Genomic DNA, 23,494 nt, shown 5'->3' with positions numbered 1-23,494 from the left:
GTAGAGTAATCCCACTGGGAAGAGCTGGGGTTTCGCGCAATGCCAGAGATCCCCTGTGCAAGACAAAGAAGACCGGCAAGGAAAGCAGTGCCGGTCCTGAGAGTAGGGAGCAGGGCAAGGGAAAGGAAAAGCTGTACCAGACACTAGCGCTGCAGCTTCCGCTGTCCTGTCTGGAAGAGGAAAGGGCTGGGGGGCAGCACTTGTGTTTCTGTCTGGCGGATCGGTGAGCGGAAATGGTTCTCATCTAAGGCATTAGCGGCATCTTTTTCAGGTGGCCTGATGTGTGAGCACATTCGAGTGACCTACGGCATGTCAAAGGTGCTCTCCTTCTGAAAGGTGGCTGGTACATGAATAGGTCCTTGAAGGAAGGCTTAAAGCCATATCCTGTTTGGGTGTCCTACCCACTTTAGCTTGGGAAGTCTTCCCGACGATGAGAACTGAGGCTACAGAGCAAGAACCCAGGCTTGAAGTGCTCCTGCAAAGTCACCACTTGCTCTCTGCTGCCATCCGTTACTGTCTCTCCTTCCTCAAGAAGGTTGTTATCCAAAGGAAAGATGACGACGGCAGTAGCTCCGGAACGTGGTGCCTGGCACCGTGCAAATGCAGAACAAGGTGGCGGCCCGAACAACTTGCCTCATTCCCAGTAGAAAAGAGGCAGATGAGTCTGACTTCCACGACAGATGCTTCGCCATCCTAATCGTGCGGTCTCAAGACACGGTCTTAGGAGATCTTCAGAGACAACTGAAGGAGATGGCTTTGGATGTTGGAAGAACTAAGGGAGCTCTTGAGAAGGGAAACAGCCCCCCGACCCATCCATCGACTTTCTGTGAAGGGGCTGGCACGCAGGCTGGTGCCACGCATGGTCGTAGAAAAACCCAGGAAGTCTTTATGAACATGTACAGCCCTGCACTGCCTGTTGAAGCTTGATGCTCTTCTCTTCCCTGCGGAGGGGACTGGAAGGCTGTAAAATCTTCTGGAGGCGATGCAAAGGAGGCCTCTTCTGCAATGTTAAGTAGCCTCTGGAAGGTGGACTCCCCCTTTGCCTTCTTGGAGCAGGATCTGTATTTCAAATACCCGAGGAAGAGCCTGATGCACCAATTCTACCAGCTAAGGGGGGGCGGTGGAACCGTCCCTAGCTTCTCTTGGCGATATTCAAAAGCAAAGCAGCAAAAGCTGATGGAAACCTGTTCCGCCAGAAAATGCTGATCTTGTGCAACGGTGGTAAATTGCTAATTATCTTTTCTTGTACAAAATTGTCAAAAACCCCCAAACCCAACAGTACAAGTGAAGCCCTTCAGAGTGCTTCAAGGTTACATAGTGTTTCAAAGAGGATTTTTTCCCCCCAGGATTGTTGTGGGTAATTTCCAAATTTTTGATGTACTGTTTTTAGGTCTGATTTGGGACAAAGGGATATTTCCAGAGCAGAGTTTCCTGGGGGAACTGAACGTTTTGGGGTTCTGATCAGCTCCAGGAGGCAGAGCAGCAAGGAAGCCATCACGGGGCTTTAGGAGAGTTTGTTGTACTAGAAAAATTGAAGCACAGGCTGGGATCTTACATGCACCCATTGAAAATAGCAATTATGAGGCCTGTTTGAAGCTGAATCTTTCAAATGCCATGGAGCCTGCAGCCACCGAACGGTCCCACAGCACTTCCATCCATGGACACCCCCCCATGGTCCCTGGTTGTTGCAGAAAATGGTTCAAAAGTTTCCTTCCTGTTTTTCAAAAACCCTCCATGGATCCAGCACAACCTCCCTCCCATCTTCGTTGCTTCCTCCGCAGTCTCCCCAAGGCTGCGGGAGTCCTTCCTGCCTCCACAACTGCCTGTCTCTTTGCAACGCTCGATGAAAGCCTTTCTTACCTTAATTTCTCTACCCTGCAGTGCGACGCTAAGAATACCGACTTGGCGGAAACACGCCGGCGTTCAATTCGTATGAAAGACAGTACACAGAGATATCGCACTATAGATCCTCTTCGGTTATCTGTAAGGTGACCCAGCAGCCTTGTTCAAGGCATGATGAATGAGCATCAATGGACTTGGATGGCTGTATGCGGTGATGAAGCACCTTCCATCAGCCTGTCCAAAACAGTCTAGTTACTGCTCCTTCGCCAGCCGCCTCACACCGAGCCTCAGAGAGACCTAATAAAGCACCGAGCATTTGTCTGTCCATTTGTCAAGACGCACTGGTCACCACTGGGCCCACCCGCTGAAGCAATGCGTGTACCATCTGCTGAAGCATCCACAGAGGCAACGTTGCTGGTTTTGCTCCAGATTCAAGGGAGAGCGAAAAGATTTCTAAGGCAGGAGCCGAGGGATATCTAGGAGGAAAATCCCTCACTGATCATCTTGTGATCCCCGTCCCCATCACGAGCAAAAGGAACGGAGTATGTTTCTGCGCGGTTCTTGTCTCTCGAGTTTCACCTGTCAACCCCAGATCAGGATTTCCTATTGTGCGGTCTTTGCCAGGCCCACGCCATCAGGCAACCATGTCGTGCAAGCAGGGAGGGACTGCAACAGTTCAGGGGGCCAAAATTCGTAGCTTCCTAGGTTGTAAGGCCGGAAGGGACCTCGGAAGATCATTGGGTGCAGCCCCCCGCACCAAGCAGGAACGAGAACTGGGGTCCAGTGACCCCGGCGAGGTGAGAACTGGTCTCAAAGCAACAGGAGAAAATTCAGTAAAGACAGATGGAGACAGAGAGGAGGGAGTCCTGAGGAGAGGAAACGTGCAGCACGATCTGGGAGGAAAGGCTGAATGATCGAGGCTTGTTTAAGGGATCTGGAAAGAGCCCTCCAACACGGACAGGACTGTTATGAAGAGGATGGGGGTTGAGTGTTCCCTGGATCCACAGCCAACGAGAGGTCATCGCATTCATCTTTCTTCAAAAGAAGGTTTTGGTTCAAGGGAAGACTATTTCTAACTGTGGGTTAGTTTAGCATTGGACCAGGCAACTAGGGAGGCTGTACAAGCCCCGTCATCGGAGGTTTTTAAGACCAGAGATGGTCTTGGCATTTTTGACTTGCCTCGGTGCAGAGGGATGAACAAGATGGACTTCACAAGGCCCTTCCAGCTCGACATTTCTATGCTAATCCCCTTACTAAATTCACCAGCTTGGAAGGAGTCTCTTTGCTCCCTCTCCAGCTACACCTATTGGGAGGTGATTCCAACGCACTCGCCTTTTTATTTCCAACCAAGCTCACACGCATCTGTTCTCGTGCCCACAGTCCATCTTGTAGCTATTCTCCCTCCCTGGCATTTACTCCCATGAAGTATTCAGAGCGGGCAATCCTACCCCTGTCTCAGCTTTCATTATGCTGAGCTAAACCAGCCATGCGCTTACGGCCTTTTTTTGCAAGCCAAGTTTCCTAATCAACTCCCGAGGATAGCGTTTACCCTTCAAAGCACTCGCGGAAGGACAGAGCACTCACCCTGGCATCAGTAACCTTGAATTCTCGAAGGATGTACTGAGGCATGTTGTATTCGGCCATGGGGTCGACCACAAAGTACTGGTAGCGGGCTGACCGCTCTGCTGGCCAATACTGATGGCACTTTTCCTGCCGAGGGGGGGAAAAGATGAAAGGAGATCAGCGTTATTACAGGCTGGTTAACGCTTGCGCGGCTGGAGGGCGGCAGCTTCCATTTAATCGGGTAGACACTTACCCGGCCCATCTCCCGCAGCTTGGTCAGCATCACAACGATGGTGGAGTTGTTCTCCCACAGCATCCGCCAGAAATCCTCGGTGGTCTCTGCCAGCGGCCCTTGAGTGGCAATGTATGCTTTCTGTTGTCTGCAAGCAAGCACAGGCCCCATGCGAGGCTTGAATTGCCCCACGGTCTGGCTGAAGGCTGGTATGGGAACAGCTACAAAGGCCTGAAGTGACGGGAGGTGTATGGAAATGCTGGGGATTCGGTTCCCCAGAGATCCGCCAGGCTTGAGATGGCCCTAGGCGTCAACAGGGCTTGTGCTGGCGTCCTTTCAGCGCCCTTTCCCTGCTTCCTGGGACTCAGGGCTACGTCCTGCTCCATCTTGCATACACGCGCAAGACGGAGGAGGCGGCAGTGCGCCCCTCGCACGCTGGGGCCGGATGCAGGCAAAATCCTGCTGCTAGCACTGTGCGAGCGCAACAGAAGCCTGCAGCTGCCCGCAGCGGTGCTTCGGTCTCGAGGGGCCACAGGCAGGGAGAGGGCAGGCTGCAGCTGCCGCTGCTCCGTGCAAACCTTTAGGATGAGTTAGGTTAAGTTACTTTTATGGTGTAGTGTTCTCCTAGTCCTTACCGTACTGATGAGTTAGCATAGGTAGGATAAGAGAAGCTGCATGAGAAAAGCAGAACTAGGTCCGCCAGTGCGAAATACTTCTCGACTACCCAGTCTCGGGACATCTTATCTTGAGAAAGGGATTGGGTCAGTATATACCTTCTTGACTATCAGGATGACAGGATGGCATCATCTCGGTACAGTGTTCGTCAAGGTCTCTACCACATCCTTTTGTGTGCTTTGCTATGGAGGGGGATGAAAAGGGGGCCAGGGATCCGAGACGTGTTCCTTTTGCATCCAACGCTCAGGTTCCCATCGGCAGATGTTTCATGGATCCCGTGCCCCTTTGAACTCAGTCTCTAGTTCTGGGTATGGTCCTCTTGGCCGGCTGGCCACTGGTCAGGACCTTCTGGGATTTGGGGTTTGTCATGATATTAAGTGATAAGACTGCTTTCTTTTTTTTAAGTTCACGACCTGCGATAGAGTAGATCTAGATATATTTGTGTGACGCATTACCTGTGTTGCATTCTCATTTGTTTGCTAGCCACGTTCATCTTTGCAGATGTTTAATAAGGCTTGCTGTGTGATCCCTCCACAGAAATCCTTCTTTTGCTGGGCACCACAGGGTTGGTTTGAACTCTTCCTTGTGAGCCTAGCGCTCCAGGGGAGGGGAGGAAGGGCTGGGGGTCAACGTCAGGCCCCGGCCCCTCAGCAGTCGGGCTCTGTTGAGGCTGCTCAGGGGAGTCTCAGAGCATCGCTGCTGGAGAGCTGCAGCTCTGCTTGCAGGCTCTGAATGCAAAAGGCACAGCACTCGCTGCCTTTGGGAAGCGGTCGATAGTGCAATATCCCAGAACCGTAACAGGAATGAAAGGCAGCGGCAGGAACAGCTTCCCACAGAAGCTGCCCACAATCCAGCCCTGTGTGATATGCAGAGTCCAAGGCTGGAGCTCCTTTTTTTTTTCTTTTTTTGTGGGACGGAAAATTTCATAACCACGAATGGCTAGAATAGTTAGGAGAAAAGTTAAGAAAAACCCCATACGCCAAGGGGCATGCTAATCAACTAAGCTAATCAAACATGGTTTCTCCCCATTTGGCGGTGGGCTCTGCACACGATGCAATACACGGATAGGATGTGCCAGTCCACAAGACACTGAGTATAAGCCAGGCAATGGATGCGTGCCATCCTTGTGGTCCACGTACAGCACTCACATGCCCAGCCTAACTTACTCCTTGCTACAAAAGCAGATAAGTGTTACCATTTACCTGTATCCATCGATAAAACTGGCATTGATGTAGTCCGACCCCTCCACTCCCCTGATGGGCTGAAGGCAGACCCGCGTGGTCTCGTATGGCATGATGTTGACAAGGCGATTCTTGAATTTGTTGCATGGGAGGTTGGCGCTTATGAACCTGGATGTGTGGGCTTTGGAGTTGGCAAGTCGCTGAAGGAAAACAAAAATCACTTGGTACAGGGCGTTATGGCAGCTCCCAGGAAAAGGAAAGCTGGGTATTCAGGCATCTGGGCCAAACTAGCTTCATGAGGAAACACAGAAAATGAGGGCTGAAGGGACCTCAGGGGGTCACACCTAGTCCAATCCCCTGCTCCAAGCAGGACCAGCCCCAGCTGCATCATCCCAGCCAGGGCTTTGTCTAGCTGGGTCTTAAACACCTGCAAGGATGGAGCTTGCACCACTTCTCTGGGTAACCTGTCCCAGTGTTTTACTGCCCTCCTCCTGAGAGAGTTCTTCCTAATATCCAACCTCAACTTCCCTGGCTCCAACTTGACACTGCTTGTGTCACCTCTGCCCCCAGCGAGACCAGTCCAGCTCCATCCTCTTTGTAACCCCCTGCACAGACGTGAAGACTGCTGTTCAATCCCCGCCCCCCCCACGGTCTTCTCTTCTCTAGATTAAATAAGCCCAGTTCCTTCAAGCTCTCCTTATGTCATGTCCCCCAGCCCCCTCACCATTTTTGTCGCCCGCCGCTGGACTCTCTCTCCAACTTGTCCACATCCTTTCTGTAGGGGGGGGCCCAAAACTGGACACAGTGCTCCAGATGTGGCCTCACCAGTGCTGAATAGAGGGGAATAATCGCTTCCCTTGACCTGCTGGCAACACACCTACCAATGCAGCCCAGGATGCCATTAGCCTTCTTGGCAACAAGGGCACGCTGCCGGCTCCTATTCGTCTTCTTGTCCACTGTCCCCCCAGGGCCTTGTCTGCAGAGCTGCTGCCCAGCCAGGCGCCCCCAGCCTCTCCCGGTGCAGGGCATTGCTCTGTCTTAAGTGCAGGACTTTGCACCTGTCCTTGTTGAACCTCAGGAGAGTCCTTTTGGCCCAAGCCTCCAATTTGTCCAGGTCACTGAATCCTAACCTGACCCTCTGGTATATCCACTAGCCCCCCTGCACTTGGTGCCATCTGCAAACTTGCTGAGGGTGCGCCCTGTGCCATTTTCCAGGGCGTAGATGAAGACATCAAAGGGAGAAAGTCTCTTTGCTTGCCTGGGGCTGATCTCAGACAAGCGCCGCAAAGGCAGCAAGCTTGTCCCAACCCCTCCCGCCTACCCCCAAACAGGTGCCTTTCCTCCCCTCCCACCGGTCTCTGCAAGGCTCTGCCTCCTTTTCATCTCTTGCTAAAGCACAAGTGCCAAAGCGAAGCGTCTGAGATGCTGGGGCTATCCCTCCCCCGTCAGGAATCTCTGTCATGATTTGTCAACATGGCATCTCACACTCAAAACACAACGCGGAAATCAAATGTTAAGACAGGAGGAAATTCAATCTGGATTTCAGACAGCTGGACGCGCGCCTTCCAGCAGCAGCCAGCCCTCCCCTGGGAGCCACTGCAGCAGCCCCAGAGCTGGAGATGTAATTACTTCTTTAATGTAGAAACACAAAACCATTCTTTCTCCTCCAAAGGGCCGGGCGTCTGTCACCTCTTGGAGTTTAAAGCTGCAGAAAGCTCCAGTCAGGAGGCCCGACCTTTCCTCTCCTCTCTCTCATTCCCGTTGCTGTCACTATTACGTTTCTGCAGGTGCTGAGGTTTTTGCATCGAAGTCCCTGTATTCACCCCACTTAAACCAGAAACGCTTCGGGGTGCTGGTTCAGCTCTGCTCACAGACCTAGAGCCATTGCAACCACCCTACTAGACCTATGTTATAAAGCCTGGCAGTCCCCCACCCTGTCTGGGGACTTCAAACCATGGCCGTGATGCTGGTGGGTGCTAACCACTGCTGCGTAAGCCCATGTAGGGGCCTGGCCATCTCCTGCACCAAAGGTCCATGTTGAAGCCTGGCAGCAAGTTTCTTGCTCCCCTGCCACCACCCCTGAGAGCCCAGCGTTTCCCCGTTACCTTGAACTCCAGCTCCATGCCGGTCACGTGCTCCCCCACTTCTATCTGGGCCAGCTTCTGGATGTACGTGTAGAGGTTCCTGGCCGGCACCTCCGTGTTCCCGCAGGCCACGGCCTCGAGCAAGGCATCGTGTATAAAGCTGTACTGATCCTCCGTCTGCACCATGTAGTTGCGCTGTGACCTCATGAGGGTGACGTGTCCATAAATGTCCACTGTCTTCTCATGCTTTATCCTCTCCAGCATGGCGTCGATCACGATGAAGCAGCCGGTCCGTCCGACGCCCGCGCTGAAAGGGGAGGTTGGAGGGTGAGTGATATGTCACACCGCCTAAGCTCTTTCATTCCCTACCAACTGGCCAGACGAGACGGGACAGCCTCACCGGTGCGAGCGAGCCGCGGGTGGGCGAGTAGATGTGCGGCACACAGCGCCACACACAGGATGCGAGCATGTGAAAAGTAAGTGGGTGGTGATAAAGACCCTGTCAATATAGCTGTAGACAGAGGCAAGGTAGAGACCGGGGAGGAGGTCTGCCTTCCTCTGCAGTGGGGATTATGGTCCTCTTCTGTACATCTCCCAAGCATATTTTAACAAGCTACTTCCTGTCCTTGCAGGACTCTGCCAGCGCCCGTGTCCACCTGCTCTTCTTGCGTCAAGTTAAAGGAAGTTTTCTGATGTTCCAGCCATTGTGCCTGGTAGCTGGGTGTGAAGGCTGGTCCTCGAGCTTTAAGAACAGATTAGACAGGCACAAGGCTGGCTTAGACAGGGATGGGCCTTCCTCAGACTAGATGACATCCTGAGGGCCCTTTAAGCCCTACTTTTCTACCATTCTGCAGGTCAAAATAATTGGTGGCTCCCTAAATTTCTGGGACTCTGGCCTCTCGGTACTATGGCTTTATTAATATTTGTTGCTGCTTTATAAAAGCAAGCCAGGAAACCAGCCTGCCATGATTAGAAAACTGGTAGGCAAAAAGGAGTATGTAGCATCCTGGCTTCAATAAAGCATTAATAACAGACAAGTCCCTGGCAGCAGAGAGGCTAGAACCATGTGTGGGGGGGAAAACCCCAGCAAGGTTTAATGCTGTAAAATGCAAACCAGCCAGGGAGAGAGAAACCCAAGTACAGATGGAGTACAAGAAGCAGTGGCCAGCAGCAGTGCCGGGAGCCACCTTGGTATGGCAGCAATGCAAGTGGCAGAGACACCAGCCTGCAGTCACGGGGGTGCCAACTGGGCTGGGCAAAGAGGCTTGCCATCACCAAAATGCTGGGGCACGGCTGAACTCAACGAAGCCAAGAAAGAGTCCTCGGTAAAGTGGTCGTGAAAATGCCAACAACATGGAGGGGACTAGGGTAGAGCAAGAGCAATGGGAGAGGGGCTGGCAGGTGCGAGGAGGAGGGGTTGGGCTGCACCACCCCCGACCATTCTGGCCCGCGATGGAAGTGTGCTGCTGGGGTGAACATTTCTGGCGGATGAGGATATGTGACTAGGCGAATGGACGAAAAGTGGCACAAGGGAGTGGAGCTGGGAGTGACCGAACGAACGAAGACAAGGCAAAGCAGCCTCGGGGTGAGGTCTCCAGGCTCGGGAACAGCCGAAAGCCCAAGTACGTGAATCGTTTAAGACTGGATGCGATGAGGTCCTAGGGAAACACAGGCACTGGCAAGGGAGGGGAAAGGACACTTCCCTCCAGCTCAAGGGTGCCCGTGACCTCCGGGTGCAGCCTCTCCCCTCGCAGAAACCCGACATAGCTCCGCTGAAGCACCACCGATTTCGGATGTCGCTGTCTGTGGTTTTAGAGCTCTGGGCTTCCCTGGGAAAGACCCCATGGGATCGAGGTGCAAGGCTGTTGCAACCGAGCCCATGCACTGGATCTGGCATGAGAAAGACTCGGAAGAAAACGAACAAAAGGACAAGCCCTTCCAGCTGGGCTTGGGAGAAGGAGCCTGTTAAAAAGTCTTGCTGTTTAAGCTTTGGAGCATCGACCTGGTGGAGAAGGAGGTTCCCAGAGATGGGACAGGTCACCTCCTCTCCTTCTGAGGCCCAACACTGCTTTCAGCACCACCCGCTACCTGCTGCTACTCCTCCTTTACCCCAAAGAGCCCAAACCAGGGGGGTTCTGCTCTGAGCCTGGGCCCAGCTTGGCAGGAGCTTCGTGCCGATGGCTGGTCCTGTCACCTGAGGACACAAGGTGAAAAGCCACGTCTGGCAACCTGTCTGTCGCTCCCCGATACCAATCTGCCCCATTTCTCACGCCTCCTGGTCTGCAGCAGCACCTCAGTAGGAGATCTGCCCGTCAGACACACAATTATGGCAGCTCCAGGTCGGGGGTTTTGGGTCTGAACAAAGGGCTGGCGTGATCTAAGGGCTCGAAAAGCATGTTTAATCACCCGGGTCTTTAGGCAGCTGAGAAACGACTAATGCCGTAATGAGCAACACGCATCACCCCTGTACCTTGATGCACAAAAACATTTGGGTCACATCTAACTTGCATGCAAAGGCATTTATGAATCAGCGTGGCCCTGCGGGGTCTGCTCCTTTACTGCTGCTAATAAAGGGCTTCCTCCCACTATTCAAGCGCGGCCCCCTTTTTTTCATAAAACCCCCTTGATCTCTGTTAATTAGACTGTGCAACACCTGAACCACGCAAGTTGCTGGAGCTCTGGCAAGAAGTGTGGGAGCTGATCAGGAAGCTAGTTCTTATCACTCGTGTGCTGCCGGCTGCCTTTATTCACTTTCCGAGAGGGGCGCGATAATTGCCATCTGCAGGGTTAGCGATAAGTTGCCCACTTACAAAAATGATTTCAGCTGCGTCCTCCAGGAGAGGCAGGATTAGATCCCCCCCGACTGCTTCTAAAATTCACACGTCGCTTTCCCCAGCGCTAGGTGACCCACCGGCCCCTCCGGATCTCTCCTGAGGACCGAGGGGGATTTATCGGAGCGGCGGCAGCTGCGAGCGTCCCTTGCTGGATTGTAAATTGAATTAGGGAACGCAACCTGCCCGTGGGGGTCTGCGGCTCGCGGCTCTCCACGCTGCGCTCGTGATGACGGTGGTGCTCAAACAAACGTTGCAGACCCCCTACCTCTGCTTTGACGCCCGGCCACCAGTCCCCCACTGCCCTACGTGGCAACATCACTGCTGCAGCCTCAGCCCCATTTTCTCTTCTCCCTTCCCCACTGCGACAGAAATGAGCTTGCTTGCTTGCTGAAGGGCAGCACGTTACCAAGTGCCCTCCCCCGCCCTGCTCCAACGAGGCCTTATCTACGTGAAGCCAACCAGCCCCATGCAACGTGGGAAATTCCTCTCTGAATAGAAATCCTCAGCTGCTGCGTGGGAACCACTCGAGGGGACCACTCCTGCTTGCCGGGTATGCCAAAGGGAGCGCGATAAAGGGGCTTTCCCGTGGGCCGGCAGTCAGGTTGCATGGCACTGTTCCTCTCGCTACTCCTAGGAGCGGGCCTACGGGTCCGGCCAGGAGCGGACCGGTACCTGCAGTGCACCACAATCGGGCCAGCGTCGGGCGGGTTGCAGGTCTTCACTCGTCTCAGGAAAGCCAGGAACGGGGTCGGGTACTCGGGCACACCGTGGTCTGGCCACGCCGTGAACTGGAACTGGCGCACCTCCCTCTTCTCGCTGGAGCCGTTCTGTGGAGGCAGGGGGGCGGCAGCGCCGTGAGCCACGCCAGCACCACCGCGCGCGCCGCGGGTGGGGGGGGAGTTACAGCACCCAGGGGCAGCGCGCCCGAGCCCGCCTCACCTTGTGAAGGGAGAAGGTCCGAACGCAGAACGTGGCCAGTTCGATGGTGTCAAGCAACGTAACCTGAATCATCCCGTACGTGTCTGTGCCCCGGCCGGGCCAGTACTGGTCACACTTTATCTGCAGGAAAAGGGGGTCGTTGCTGAGCTCTGGACCGTGATCCAAAGCAGGATGTTCACCCCTGTTGTCACGACATTGCAGCAAGTGCTGCCCGCCCAGCCGAGGCAACAGGAGAAGCACAAGGCATTGCTGGAGCACTGCAATACAGATCCTGCCCCCCCCAGCCCAGTATGCTCAGCCCCACAGCCGACATGCATTAAATGCCACTTCTCTGGAGGGGCTCAGGCTCTGCGGCACACTGCTAGCCCGACGCACCGCAGGGCAGACGCTTCTGGATGGCTGGGTAGCCTGCTTCAGAAAATATTAAGCAAAACAATAGGGCTCTCCCTTTGCTACGCGAGACAGCCCATAGCCAGGCTTAGGGCACAAGCCCTGGGATTCGCTGCCCTCACCCAAAGGGATCTCAGGTGGGCTGGTGGCTCTCTGAATCCGAAGCAGCGAGGCAGGCCGAGCTCTTCTGCTGGTGTTATCATGGACTGCAGATTGCAGGGGAGGAGGGGGGGCTGTTGTATTCCCCACACGCATCTCGTGCCTGCATCTCTCCACCGTCTAGTTCCCACCCTGCTCACGACTACCTGGCTGCCCCTCCCAAGTTTCTCACCCGTGACTTCTCCTCCAGCTTGGTCATCATCACAATGGTCGCCGAACGCTGCTCCCACACCATCCGCCAGAAGTCTCCAAAGGTCTCAGGCAGGGGGCCCTGGGTGGCAATGTAGGCGTTCTGCTTCCGGTAGCCATCTATGTAGTTGGCGTTAATGTAGTCGCTGCCCACGATCCCTGCATCAAGACACAGTAAAGGGAGTCAGCTGAGTTCGGCAGGATGCGCCTTTAAAACAACACCTGTTTGAAGCAGCCTGAGCTCCGTGGAGCTGAGTCGGGTCCAGGGAGGTAGCAAATCTGCATAGTTTCAGCTCGGCTGAAGCTGAGCCCCAGCACAGGGTCCTGCTCAGCAAATCTGCATTACAGAGATAACGCATCTATTGTGGGGGTGGGATATGAGGTACCAAACCATAACTAGCTTCTGAGAAGCACTGCCACAGCTCCTGGCTCAGAAACCCTCCCTCTCCGTGCTAGGAGCTGTGCATACGCAGAACTGGACGACAGGTCATGCTGCAAAGAGCTTGCAGCCTTCAGGTACCCATCGCCTCTGGCTACCCCGATGCACTGCACTGACCGTAGGAGAGAGACATCCTGGGGCGGGAGCTGATGTGCCCCGCACTGCCGTGGGATTTCTGCAGCAGGGACCAGAGCAGCAAGAGGCCTTTAGAAGCGGCGGTTTGTGCTGTGGCTGGGCAAGACGGAGAAAGACCTGGCTGGGATTTGCAAAGGGAGGAGGTGGCTCTGAATGCCAAAGCACGACCTGCTTTAACCTACATCCGGCCATTCTAGGACGGTCTTTTGTTTGCAGAGGTTAACCTGTGCTGCGCGACCGCTGCCTGCTCAGTCTTTGTCTGAGGTTCGGACGTGACTGGTGGAGGCAGGAGGTGCAGGGCGAGAGGCCCCTGTGCCAGGCTTTGCATCTGTCACAGCTCAGCTGCAGAGATGCCCTTTGGCTTGGCCCAAAACACTAAGCCGTTTGGAGGTTCGCCCCACTCCCACGTACAGCAGAGCAGCCGGCTGCATAGGCGAGCTTCTGCGCTCCCCACATTAGCACTTAGCTCAAGTCTCAGAGGAGAGAGGTGACAACACCAAATGGGTTTCAAGTCCTCCGTCACACCACTGCATGCAGACAACAGGGCCCTGCTGTGTGTGTGCCCGGGCAAACCCACTCTGAACTGCCCGCCAGGCCTCACGGACAGCGGGCAATTTCAGGTGCTGGGGAGAATGGCTTTTAATTGAATTTCTGGAGGGCTCCCGTCCCACCGTTCAGAAATTCAAAGGGGAAAGCGTCTGTGTCACAGCACCACGAGCACAAGTAAGGCTGAGCGTCCAGAATTAATCTCCAAACCGTTCCCTTGGGCCTGCTGTGCAATTTAAAATGGTGGCCAGCGCCGGGCATGTTTTGCTGCGTGACAGGCCTCGTTACAGGGAAATCGCTGAATTAAAACCGCTACCTCCCTCCCCTTTCGAGCTGGCGGAGCCAACGCGCTGCGGATTTGACGATGCCAGAACTTTAAACAACGGCTGGGAGATCCCGCCGGCCTGCCGGGAAGGGCTACGCCAGCCGGCCCAGGGCAGACGACTGTGGCTTCACCGATCTCCGCGCGCCGCTGGGAAGCTGTTCCTCTGCCCCTCCACGCTCCTCGTAACCTGGGCTGAGCGTGCGAAGGGACAGGAGAACAGCTGCACGAGACGGGAGGAAACAACTGCTGCCCGGAGACCACAGGAGCAAATGGCCTCCTTTCTGGGAGCTGGTGGGTGTCATGTCATTAGCCTAATGTCACGCAGGCACGGGCTCATCCACACCCGTGCATCCGGTACTAACACGGAGGTGCCCGGGTCTTGGGGATGGACCAAAGAGGCACCTAAGGAAGACGGGGTGCCTTGCTGCATACATGCAGCGTCCGTGTTAACTAGGGCAAGCAGTGGACGGGAAGCCGTTACCAGCTGGTGGCTCTGCCCTGCCTCCGTGGCATGAATCCAGCTCCACGCATGCAGGTGCCCTTGCTGGCTCCATCGCTGCTTGGCTTGCAGGGCGCAGAGATGACACCTCTTGCAGGTCTGTGCGGAGGCAGGTTGCCCGGGCAGAATGAGAGACGCCTGCCCTTTCCCTGTCTGTGCAGCACCCGCTCAGAGCCCGGCAGACTGTCACCCTAGGACCCTGCAGGAGCTCGAGGACTGAATGCGACTCCAGACGGTCCCTGCACTGACATCAGTGCTCTCCTGGCTCGTGCTCCCGCGCAGGGAGCCGGTGCTCGCCCGTCTTTGCTTTCTACGCCGGCAGGACCGTGCCCCTTCTTGCACCTCTCCCTCCCCCTTTCTTTTCTAGCACAAGGCAGGCAGCTGTGCAAAGCCTGGCTCTGCAGTTCAAGCAGGTACTGCAAGGTGTCTTGGAAGGAAAAGCGGCTGAGCCACAGTCGTCTTTGTCATGTTAACAATCCCCCTTCCAGCACAGACACCGCAGATCGAAACCTGGGCTGGGTGTTCGGGCAGAACTTCATTGCCAGTGTCCCACCTCCATCACATATGTGTTGGACAAGTGTGGTGGTGGGGGGGTAGGGAAACTCCAGTTTACCTTCAGCCACAGGATCACTGGACCTTAACTCACATCTGCTTTACTCTAGCTGCCTGGATAAACGCGCCCTGACTGCACAAGGCTACCCGCGAATGGCAAATCCGTGCATCCATGTGCAGCAGAGGAGGGCGAGAGCAGCGGGTCACGTCTGGGATCGCTTTCCAAAGACGCCCCACTGCAAGGCCTCTGTTAGAGCCGCATCTCTAACGTGGTGGCTGGAGGCAACCAGGACCAGTGCAGCAAAATGCGCAGCTCCCCAATGGCCCAGGGCTGTCACTACACGAGAAGATCAGGAAACTGCTGAAGCAAAGACCCCCCACCCCATGCCGTAAGCGTTTGAGTAGAAGCAGACCCAGGTCGTCTCGTGTCAGAAGTGCTGATAGGACAGACCCAGGTAGCTACGGTCGGTGACAATGGCAGGGGGCATTCAGCGCTACAGGCTTTCATACAGGCCACCTCCTTCCGGAAGTACCCAGAGTCCTCCGCAGGTGTACGCAACCTGCACCAAAGCCTGAGAGAGCGCTCCTATCGTAATCTGTGCGAGCTAGTGCGGATGCACATGCAACGGCGCAGTTGTTTGCTCTGCAGACAGTGTTTCCAGCCAGGCCTAGCTGCACCCGTCCTGAGCACCCTGCTTATCACCCACCTCTGGATATGTTTCAATTCCAGAATACATCTGGCTGGGAGCTACGAGGCCTCCCTTGACATGAAGGGAACAGAGCTTTAACTAGACGAACTCTGAAACGAAGGACGCGCCAACAAGGCACCAATCTCATAGCTCGTGCAAGACCCTCCCTTCCGGCCTGCTGCTCCCGGGGTGAGCAGGCGAAGGAGACTCAGCCGGAGGGGCAGAAGGAACAGGGCCTCAGTGGGCCACGGCTCCCAGCAGCCCCCAAAGCACCAGGCTCCTCTTAACGTGCATGAGCAGAAGCCGCAGCAGTTACCTTCGATGGGCAGCAGGATGACGCGGGAGTGGTCGTAGGCGATCACATTTGCGTAGCGGTTCTTGGGCTTATTCACTTCGAGGTTCGAGTGCTCCCAAGTGAACTGCTGGCCTGGGTCGATGGACTGGAGGGACCGGAAAGGAAACAGTGCAGTCAAGAATGAGCTCCTGTGGGTCTTGCTGTGCCCCTGGGTGTCTGCAGGGCTGGAGTCCCAGATAAGACCCCAGCGTTTGCTACGGCTTCACCTCCCAAACTGACAGACCCTGCCTGCTCTCGGCTGCATCTCGGCAACCCCTTTCCCATTGCCCTCGTGCATCATGCTCTCCCCCTTGCCCCCACAACCACACACACACACACACACACACACACGGCAGTGGCATGACGTGATGCCAGCGCGACATGGCCACAGCCCTGCCGGTGCCATTTCAGGCTGCAGGTACAAAGGCATCGCGTCACGGAGCAGGGAGATGCCTCATCTCTATACAGCTCCAGCATGACCGTGCCTGGAAAAAGGATGAAGGCAGCCTTTTCTGGGTCCCGCATATCCAGAAAGGTATGGAGGAACTGCAGGCAACATTGCTGATGCAGGGGCTGCCGGGACGGCTTCATGAGCGGAGATGAGAAGAGCCAAAGCTGCATGTATTTTAGCTAAACAACGCGTTAGTCTAACAACACCTGCGGGGTGGAAACCTCAGGGGGGATGATTGAGGGCCGAATGAGGGATTATAACCAGCTATAATGGGATGCCAATGGGAGGGGAAGAAATGTAGGCTGCACATCAGGGGAAAGCATCCCGTCACGGCTGGATATTAGGCAGCAGGAAGGGAACTAAGCAGCCCTAGGAAGGGGTGAGCGGGCGTCAGTGCTTGGGGTACTTGGAGGCAAGACACAGAGCTCTGGAACGGGGAAGGCTCTTGCACGAGTGTAAGCGTGCCCCTTCAAGAGCTGGCATGGGCTCACTTGGCAGGAGGGGCAGTGGCCCATCTCCCCAGGCAGACAGGGGTTAAGGAGTCTGGTCCTAAGGAAATGAATTGCCAGCGGCCCCTTCCTAGAAGGGATAAAGGAGTAAACAGCAGAATGCACTGGAGAGAAAAATCCTCTCTGCCTGTCCTGATGATTTATGCCAGGTTTCGTGTTTTTTCAAGTCCAGCTGTCCCAGATATGGAAATTAGGTTAATTACGTTTACCTCCAAATCCTCAGCCAGAGAATTAAATAAAACAAGGGCTTAATTCCTTCCTCGTTTCGCAGAGCCGGAGGGGTTTGCTCCAATCAGAGCCTTGGCAGCAGCGCATGCCGCAGCAGTCCCTGCTGTTCGCTTCGCATCCGGCCCGCGCCCCTCCCGGAGGGCAGGGGCATGGGCACGCTGCGCGCAGGCCTGCTTCGCCCGGCAGCCCCCGGTGCCCGCTGGCAGGAGCTCCAGGCTCTTTCTGCGCGCGCCCGCCCTGCGCCGCGCTCGCCCCCAGCGTCTCCCTCCTTCCGGGGTGCGGCTGGTGGTCGTGGGGTGTGTTTTATGAGCCGTGCAGCTGAGAGGAGGTGGTGGAGCCGGTACAGCACCACACGACACTAATGTCCTCTTGCTCTCTTGCTGCGGAGCATTTCTAACTAATGGGTATTTATACTGTTGTAATGTGTCTGTTTGCTCTCCATCCCTCTAATCTCGCCTCGCATTCATTTCATTAGTGCTGTTTGTTTAGCTCTGGCTCCCCAACTAGAGGAGGTTGTGCTGGAACTAAGCCAGGGCACTTGGGATATTGCATTATGCAAATGAGCCTTTGAAATCTGTATAGAGCATATTAACTGGATTTGGCTTCCATGCACTCCTTTAACTCCAAGACGGGGGTGAAAGGCCCCAGCAGAGCAAAGGTCTTCCCCCACCCTGCATGCATGCTTATATGGGGGGCAAGCTGCGACGATGGGACTTTTTTGTCCGCTGCCAAATGAAAGACACTGCAGAACCGTTCAGTCCCTCAGGCCTCCCTGTTTGTGAACTGCCTGGGGGCAGACCCGGACAACCTAGAATAGTCCATGGTCTAAAACTATCAGCACATCTTTCTGGACAAAAGAAATGCAGCCGTACGGCCTGTTTGCTAATGACGCCATCCGTGTCCCAGGAGAGGTGGCCGCTGGGCTTGCGGGACCGAACTCACCTGCCCGCCCTGGGCAACCCCTGGCTGCTATGGTGGAGCATGAGAAGCCGGAAACGTGCTGCGGGCACCCGACGCGCTTGGGGGTGGACTTGTGCAAATGCCGCTCAAGCGGGTGAATGCTTGCGGAGAGAGCAGCCGAGAGCCTCGGGGCTATGGGGACACCCGGATGCACCACGACGCGTGGCCAGACCGTTTTCATCCTGTTCGTTCTGCTCCATCAGCAGGGCCGAAAGGACCCTGCTAATGACTGGCCACTGTGGCGGGAGGAAGGGGGTAAGGCCACCATCAAGATGTCCGCACCTCCACGGGATCACTAAGGGACAGCAAGTTCGCCATCCCTGCAGTCGAGGAGGCGGCTGTGCGCCTGCCGCCCGCGGGCCTCAGACGCGTGGGATCAGGAAACCCCTTTGGCTGCGCTTTCCAGAACCTGTGCATGCAGCCTCAGTCCTGGACCAGGACCCCCTTGCGCTAGGCGCTGCATAGACAGGACAATACAAAGAGCTCCAAACCCAAGCGCTGCTCTGCACAGCTGCCCTTGCCTGCAGTGCCCGCTACCCTCCGGAAACCAGCAGAGCCGAGCAGGTGCCCCCGGCGGCACGGCTCTCTCTTGCTACATGCCTTATTGCTCGTACCTCGTACTCTTGGGATAATTTCAAGTTGTCGTTGGCTTTGAGGTGCTCCGTGTGTTCTGCCAGCTCGGAGATGGGGATCGGCGGGTGGCTGAGCATACCTGGGGGAAGAGACAGCAGGAGAAAATGTCATTGCATTAAAAACAAACCAACAAAAAAGCCCCCAAACAACCCATTGTAAATGTTGCATAGTTTAGAAGAAAGAAGAAATATAGAAAAGGGGAGGGGAAAAAAAAAAAACTTTACAATGTAAGATCTGCAATGAAAGGAGGGCGGTTAGAAGAGAGAACATTCAGGGCTCGAAATTGTGTCCTCGGACGTTACATGAGCGTCTCCCCCCGCCCCGTGATGGCCCCATTTGCGAAAGGAAAAACCCCAAAAGAGCAGATGCTTGTTAGTGATTGCAATGGGGGACTTGAAATGAGCAGCCTCAGCCAGAGGCACCTCCGCGGCGCGTGGCTCCGCGCGCAGGAGGGGCGGAAACGAGCGCCAGCCCCACGGGAGGGAAGGGGCAGTGCTGAGGCTGGCTGATGGCGAGGGGTGAGAGGTGGTAGGCGGAGGGGAGCAGAGAACTGGGAGGCTTTTCAAAAAGTTGCTGCCCTGGCTCCACGCACAACTGTAATCCCCGCCGCATTCCTGGGACCGCTCCCCCCAAATTTGCAGCCATCGACCTCCCGGCCGCCAGGAGGGAAAGGGGCGATGTCGCCGTAGCTCTGGGAACGTAATTCCCGTTGGCGGCGTGTCGAACGTATGTTCAGCTCCTGCAGCTTCCTACTCTGACGATGGCTCCAAGGAGGATCCTTCCCCCCCGGGCCAAAAGGAGGTGAGGTGCACCCAGCTCCTGCTGGCCCTATCCTCTGAACAAAAAGGGGCCGGAAGGGGGTTCCTCACCCTCCAGCAGGCAAGGAAGACACCTCCAAGCGTGGCACCTAACGAACACCTTGACTAGACAGACCAAGACTCCTCAAGAGCCCCAGTCACCTTGCTCCCCTGAACTCAGACCAGCACCGGGCCCTGCGGAGCGAGGGACCGGCCCTGCAAGCAAGAGCTGGGGCGTGGGAGAGCCTGGCGTTTGGGTACGGAGGCGACAGCAGGTGACGAGGGTGACAGTCGGGAACCGGGAAGGAGCTGTTTTGGGATCACGCTCTGCGCAGCCTGGCTTGAGGCCTGGGGAAGGTCCCCCGGTCCGGCTCTACCCCCTCCCGCCTGAGCAGCGCGACTAGAAATGCTTTCCCAGCTCTGCTCGTCTGCATGAGATCCCCTCGTCCCAGGGGTCCCTCCTCTCCGCCCGCCCGCCCGCCCCGGGCCTGGGCAGCAGGCAGGGCCCGGGCAACCTTCTGAGAAGCCACCGCAGCGCCCGCGGGATGGGAAGGGGAGGGTGGAGGCCGGGGAGAATTTCGAGCCCCGTGGGGGTCACGTGTGACAGAGCAGTGGCGGCAGAATGGTCGGATACTCCGAAAACTCAGCACAGAGATGGCAAAGCAAAGCATGACGGTCCTCAGTTTTACAGTGCGGCCTAGAGGGGGGGGCACCCCTGAAACCTGCAGCTGGGGCAGCGTCGCAGCACGCAGAGAGGGGTGCCGGCCCCGTCTCGGAGCCACGAGTCAGGTGTCTTTGTCCCCGAGCCGACGAATCGTCCTTCCCCAATGTGGGGAGGTAGGAACGAGGGAAAAGAAGAGTCAGAAACAAATGAAGGGGCTACACTGGCAGCCTTGCAGGTCTCTTTAGGCGAAGGGGGCACAGGAGGCGGGTTGCTGGCTACCCGGCTCCCGCCAGCTGCAGCTGGGCCAGGGATGCTGCTTCGCTCCCTACTCTCCCCTGTCCTGTGGGGTGGCTGCTTTCCGTGCCAGAGCCAGCTGCATCTCGGCGGTGCCTGCAAAGCGTGAAGGTGTGTGCGTGGGGCTGGTTCAGTTCGTACCGCTTGTTTAACACGTACGCATCCAACTGAGCAAAGGATGGTGCGTACGGGAGAGCTGGACCGCGCTAATGTGATCAACCCTCACGCAGCACAGCGAGTCCTGAGCTCACGAAGGCTTGGGGCGAGGTCCTGGTGAGGAGCAGGCACTCGACTTGCTTGGTAGCCAACTACGCCCCAACGCAGTAACTCTTGGCACTTTCCCGCACTGCGCGCATCGCCTTCCTCACCGATTCCTTCCCGCCTGGGGTGGGAGGCAGGCAAGATGCCAGCTCGCCAGCATATGGCCCAGCTGCCGGCACCTGAATCTGACTCCGCTACAGCAAGCTACAGATTATTATTAGCTGAAGAGCAATTAGAGACACAGTTATAAATTAAATCCCAAACAATAAACACGCAGGATAAAACAAAAATGAACAAGCAAGAAAACCAGCTGCTCCCTGGCTTGTAAATCACAGCGCGAGGTGGGTCTGCCGGCCCGGCCATGCAACGGCCAGTGGGAAGGGCCCACGGGGCCGCCCTGGCACGAGCGGTCGCACTGTCCTTTAAGGGGGAACTTGCTTTGCCAGGGCTCCCATAAAAGCCCTTGGCGTGACCGGGGTCTGGAAGAGGTCTTGGGTTTTGTGGGCATGTGCCCCGCAAGCCTGTCCCAGTCATTAAACAAAGCCCAGCTGCGAGTACGTGGGAACATGCCTCTCGTCCTCACTAAGGGCAGAAAGCCCCGTGTCAGATTAATTTCTAAGGCTCCTTATAATAAAAAAGAGGCTAAAAGGAGTAAACACTTTCCTGATCAAGCTGCCGGGGGCATTTGGGTATGATCCTGAACGGGACTCTGTGCTGACAGGGCAGGGGAGGCGTGGGCTTGCATTAAACATACTTTAGAAGCGCTCAGCCTGGCTCCCGTGGCCCGAGACCCACTTCTTCAGTGGGGCTGTTGACTTCCTTGTGATTAATTAGAATACTTTTCAATGCAAAAGAAAATGCCTTGCAGGGTTCATCCTGCTTCTCTGCAATCGCCTCTTGACCCACGTACGATTCCACAATAGCAAAGGGACTGGGAGGCGCTACTTGGCCGGAGCCCAAAGGCCCTCGGCACGAACAGCAGCAAGTCTAGGATTTAACTCCGTGGCGATGAAACTGGTTTAGGAAGGGATCGGCTTGGCTTGAACAGCCGGTCGGAAAGCATCCATGCTCCCTGGAGGGCAACATGGGAGAGGAAGAGTTTGCTTTGCTGGACACTGTCAGAAGCTACATTCAAGAAGTGAGACAGCCTTTCCGCTGAATGCCAGCCTTTGGATGAGGTTGTCCAGAGACCTGGTCCAACTCTATCATCCAGGAGCCCAAGCAGCGGCTATAGCAAAGTCCACGCCTGCAAGCAGCTAGCCAGAGGCAGAATTTGGCCCTCGATATTTATTTGCTTCAGTCTGAAAAAATAGTGTGCGCTTAAGGACCTCGCACACAATAAAAAGGAGCTGAAGCCTGGATGGGCCAAGCCTCTCCAAGGAGGTTCTCATCTAGCATTTCAATCACTGGAGTCGCTCTCTAATCTTATCACAAAAGCCTCAACTCTCTGTGTACCAGCCAAGTCAACAGAAACATTACCCTGACATCTGTGATACGGGCCAGAGCTGTTTATCTTCGGAAAATAAGCACAGCTGGATGATGCCTCCCGTGCAAGTCGTGCGGGGCGGGGAGGGGGGACCAAAACGAGCCCTGCCTGCATCAGCTTCAAGCTAGGAAGCAAGGCCGCCACAGGCCGGAAATGGCCCGACTGGACCCTGGCTTGTCTGGGCTGACCCAAAAGCAGGGCAGGAGGAATCGTCGTCCTTGGCTGCAGCCTTCTGGCCTCCCACGTCACACAGCGACACGCACATGAACACACACGGACACGCTGGTGTACAGAGATCTGATGTCTCCCCACGAACAAGCGTGATGCACACTTAGCCAAGCTTCTCACGGCTGCTCTAAACCTTGGACGAGAAACACTTTCAGCAAGGGGACGGGACCTCGAAACTCCCGAGGGCGAGAGGCAGGAGGACGGGTGCCGTCTCCGAGCCCCCTGCCGGGAGCGGGGTCCTACGGGGCTGCTAGCACAGCTCTCGTCGCTGCACAAAAGGCTCGTGTTGGGTACTGTAAAACTGGAAGTGCGACTCAGACAAACAGATGGCACAGAAGAGGAATGAGATGGCGTGAGCCACGGGGACGCACAGAGAGATTGGCAAAAACAGGAGAAACAAACCAAACTCAAAACAGAAAGAAAAAACAAATGATGAAAAAGGAAAAAAGAAAGAAAGAAAGGAAAAAAAAACAAACAAACCCCAAACCAACAATGGAAAAAAAAATGAAACCAACGGGAACAAAAACACACACAGGAACTAACTTTCAAAGTCAAACTCAGGGTCACTGAGAGGGCTGCTCAGACCAGAATCTGCAGAAAACAGTAAAAAAATAAAGAAATAAAAATACACTCTTTTCCAAAAGTTCATGCTAATAAAACTAAAAAAAAAACAACCAAAAACCAAAAACCAACATAAATTTAAGAGGAAATGAAAAGTTATTTTTTGTGCTGATCAGGCAGGGGCAGGGCCACGGGCAGCTGCTGCTCCCCCCCAGCCCCCCGCTTACACCCCCGCTGCCCGGCTCCCAGAGACCGCTGGCGGCTTGCTGGTCCCTGGAGGCTTTTGCTGCATCTCAAGCTGCGGCAGGGTGCCCCGAGGGCAGCTCTCCCTCCATCGACACGCACCGGGGTCGGATTTTTAAAGGGAGCCCCCCCACTGAAATCCGGTGGGAGCTGGGTGCCTGACCCCCTTGAGAAGCCTGCCCAGATAATCAGCGGAGGACCAGAATAAGCTCGCGACCACGGGGCTCTCTCTGGCCGTGTAAGGGTCTCCCCAGGGGAAGGGCTGGAAGCATCGTGGCTCCGCATGTTTTAAAGTAGACCAGACAGGACAGCGAGTGCCTGGCAGGACCAACCCCGCCGCGGCTAGTGGGAAACGCTTAGCGACCTACAAGATGCATGGAGATGGGACGTGCTTTTCTGTGACACCCGCTGCCCCGCAAGGGTCGAAACTAGCCCCTCGGCTATTGCCTCAGCCCTAGTGAGCTCACCCCCGCTGGCTGGCTCAGACCGAGATGCAACTAACTCCAGGCACGGCTACTTCTAGTGCATTGGCTCAGTTTTCAGATGGGCTTTGGGGGACTTTGGGATCCACA

At 55.7% G+C, this 23,494-nt stretch overlaps 1 protein-coding gene across 13 annotated transcripts in view; it reads right to left on the bottom strand.

The window, feature by feature from the left end:
- PTPRS (protein tyrosine phosphatase receptor type S) overlaps positions 1-23,494 on the bottom strand; it is a 205,226-nt gene that overhangs the window by 5,397 nt on the left and 176,335 nt on the right. For 6 of the 13 annotated variants that reach the window (XM_090026698.1, XM_090026699.1, XM_090026710.1 and 3 more), the window contains 11 exons: positions 22,662-22,709; positions 18,370-18,467; positions 15,590-15,713; positions 12,072-12,247; positions 11,351-11,470; positions 11,084-11,238; positions 7,599-7,884; positions 6,218-6,370; positions 5,515-5,693; positions 3,659-3,785; positions 3,427-3,552 (listed from right to left, as the gene is read on the bottom strand). In XM_090026698.1, the coding sequence (XP_089882824.1) occupies positions 3,427-3,552; positions 3,659-3,785; positions 5,515-5,693; positions 6,218-6,370; positions 7,599-7,884; positions 11,084-11,238; positions 11,351-11,470; positions 12,072-12,247; positions 15,590-15,713; positions 18,370-18,467; positions 22,662-22,709 (1,592 nt within the window). The remainder of the gene's footprint in view (positions 1-3,426; positions 3,553-3,658; positions 3,786-5,514; positions 5,694-6,217; positions 6,371-7,598; positions 7,885-11,083; positions 11,239-11,350; positions 11,471-12,071; positions 12,248-15,589; positions 15,714-18,369; positions 18,468-22,661; positions 22,710-23,494) is intronic. The other 7 variants (XM_090026705.1, XM_090026706.1, XM_090026711.1 and 4 more) reach the window with 4 other exon arrangements.

Source organism: Crocodylus siamensis, chromosome 14 (genome assembly GCF_052110815.1).
Source record: "Crocodylus siamensis isolate JL-2025a chromosome 14, ASM5211081v1, whole genome shotgun sequence".
NCBI classification, from domain to species: Eukaryota; Metazoa; Chordata; order Crocodylia; family Crocodylidae; genus Crocodylus; species Crocodylus siamensis.
This window is presented reverse-complemented; position numbering and strand designations above follow the sequence as displayed.